The 2,341-nt window shown below is 46.1% G+C and overlaps 1 protein-coding gene across 1 annotated transcript in view; it reads left to right on the top strand.

Moving 5' to 3' along the window:
* Positions 1-2,258: 2,258 nt before the first annotated feature.
* Positions 2,259-2,341, top strand: part of RAD54B (RAD54 homolog B) — a 63,428-nt gene continuing 63,345 nt past the window's right edge. Inside the window, exon 1 of the mRNA XM_086741020.1 lies at positions 2,259-2,315. Within this exon, the coding sequence (XP_086597146.1) occupies positions 2,305-2,315 (11 nt within the window). The 5' untranslated portion in view covers positions 2,259-2,304. The remainder of the gene's footprint in view (positions 2,316-2,341) is intronic.

The raw sequence follows: 2,341 nt of genomic DNA, 5'->3' as shown, positions 1-2,341 counted from the left end.
CTGTGTGTGGCACAGCAACGCGTCGCGCACGCGCCGCTTGCAACGGCGCCTGCGTCACGCCGCATGCAGGCACTGCACACGCGCACCTCAACGTTTCCTATGCGGAAGGGGTTGGGCGCGCGTTCTGCTCGCCGGGAGCATGCGCACTTGGAGGGGCCGCGGTACTCGACGGGGGGGGGGGGGCCTGCGCAGGGCGCATGCGCGGCGCGGCCAGCGGGCTGACGGGAGCCGGCGGCGGGACAATTGAGTGCTGAGGCGGCGGCGGCGGGGCCGGCGGCCCGGGTACGGTTAGCGGCTGAGGTACGGCTGGGGGCGGGTCACCGGGCAGAAGGGCCGCTGGCTTCTCCTCGCGAGGGCTGCGGGCGGAGAGGTCGGCTGGGCTCACCCAGCCCCTGCACTCGCCCACAGGGAGACCCTCGCCACCTCCCCGCGGCCGTTACCGGGCGGCTGAGGCGGGGTGGGCCGGGCTAACAGCACTTTGAGTAGCATTGTTTTTTAGGTCAGCTGCAAATCCTTTCAGTTAACTGCTCCTTTGAAGTGTTTTTTTTTTGTTTTTTTTGTTTTTTTTTTCACTAATATTGATACCCAAGGAGATGCACTTGCTTCCTGCGGTTTAACTGAGTAAAAGTTAACCCTGTGTTGCATCTTTGTAATTTTCTCCAAGAACCGTTTAGCCTGGTCATCTGTGCCGGAAATGTCCCTTCTGATGTTCAAGAGAGCAGCCTGTAAAGTTTGTGCTAAGATGACTAACGTAACTGCATTTAACAGGACTCCATGCATACTGTGTTGAGTTGAATACATACAATTTGGAAATATTATTTTTATATATGTTTCATTTTAATGCAGCTGTTACAGTATCTTTAAGGTGAAAAATACTACTGAATTCAATGCTAGCAAAAACAGATGCCTTCATGAGACATTTTAGGATGTGGTTTCACGGTACATTTAATTTGGTCAGGCTAGGTTGACCTAGCCTAATAAAAGGCAGGAGCAGTGCTTTTCTCATTACCTCCAGCTGTTTTCCTACAACCATACCTAACGGTATTGCAAGTACAGGGTGATTCAGCATATTGGTGGCTGTCTCAGAGGAAAGGACATATTGGCTTGTCAGTTGCTTTAGTTGTAATGTGGCGCTGTTCCTTGCACTAGCTACACCTACTCTGATCCCATCTAAAAGATCTAGCATCAATCAGTAGTTGCACATCTATATGGTCACTTTTCTGTATAGTACTGTAAAAATACAAAATATAAAATATTTTATTATATTTTGTATTTTATAAAAGCTTGTATTTTGAACATCTTAAGAGAGAGAGAGGGATGTACTGCTGGAAGCAATACTACAGTTTAAAAAAACACAATACCCTAACGGTTTTCATAGTTGTAAGTAGGTAATACGGGTAATATTCTAACACGTTCTTAAATTTAACAGGAATAAAGTTATTGAGTTATCAAGGGCCATATCTTTAAATTTCTTCATAATTTACAAATCTTTTAATGAGTCTGTTTTTGTGGTTTAAGACCAAATGATGGTGCGAAGTCCAAATAGAAACCAAAACACTTCCATCACTAATGCATGCCATTTATGAATTGCACATCTCCCCTGTTCCACGGGACATGTCACAAACTCTAGAAGTGAAGTGGGCAGAGTTACTGTAGAGGTTCAGATATGCTATACGTAATCCTTATGTGGAGTTATGGGGTGTCCTGGGTTGCCTTCCCAAGTGCCATCATCCCTTACAGGACTGGGTAGAGAACTTGTTCAAATTCACATGGCACCTGAAACTGGCTGTGGTGAGTGCTGGCACTCGCAGCCTGCTGCCCTGGAAGGTTCTTGACACCTTTGCAGCTTTCACAGTGACTACCGGTCGTTTACGCTGCAGGTACTCCTGTTATAATAACCAAGCTACTCCCTTATTGAGTAGGGTTAACTAAAGTTCATACGCGCACACTGTTGTCAAGTAGGCCAAACTTATGTGAACTCCTGTTGACACAGTTAAGAAACCTCTTTCCTTGTATTTTTAATAACAGCCACAATGGAGATGATAGCAGGTCACGCCATTTTGCCATTAAGGTTTACATCTAGGAACAGCATCATATATATGCTAACTGTTCAGATATAAAAGAAATAGTACTCATGTTAGTGTCTGCATGTTTGGAAAGTATTCTAACAGTACTCCATTATTACTGTGCAGACCTTGTAAAGGGAAGTTGTTGTGCCCTAGTAAGCCACTGGAGTGCAGAGCAGCATCAAAAAAGTGCAGAAACACACTGGCTGTTGCAACAGGATGCAAACATGCATTCAGGATGGTAGAGAGGTAAAGAAGTTTGTGTCTGCAATCCG

The sequence above is a fragment of the Chlamydotis macqueenii genome, chromosome 2, assembly GCF_036417535.1.
Source record: "Chlamydotis macqueenii isolate bChlMac1 chromosome 2, bChlMac1.mat, whole genome shotgun sequence".
NCBI lineage: Eukaryota > Metazoa > Chordata > Aves > Otidiformes > Otididae > Chlamydotis > Chlamydotis macqueenii.
Note: the sequence above shows the minus strand (reverse complement) of the source record. Positions and strands in the feature narration are given on the sequence as shown.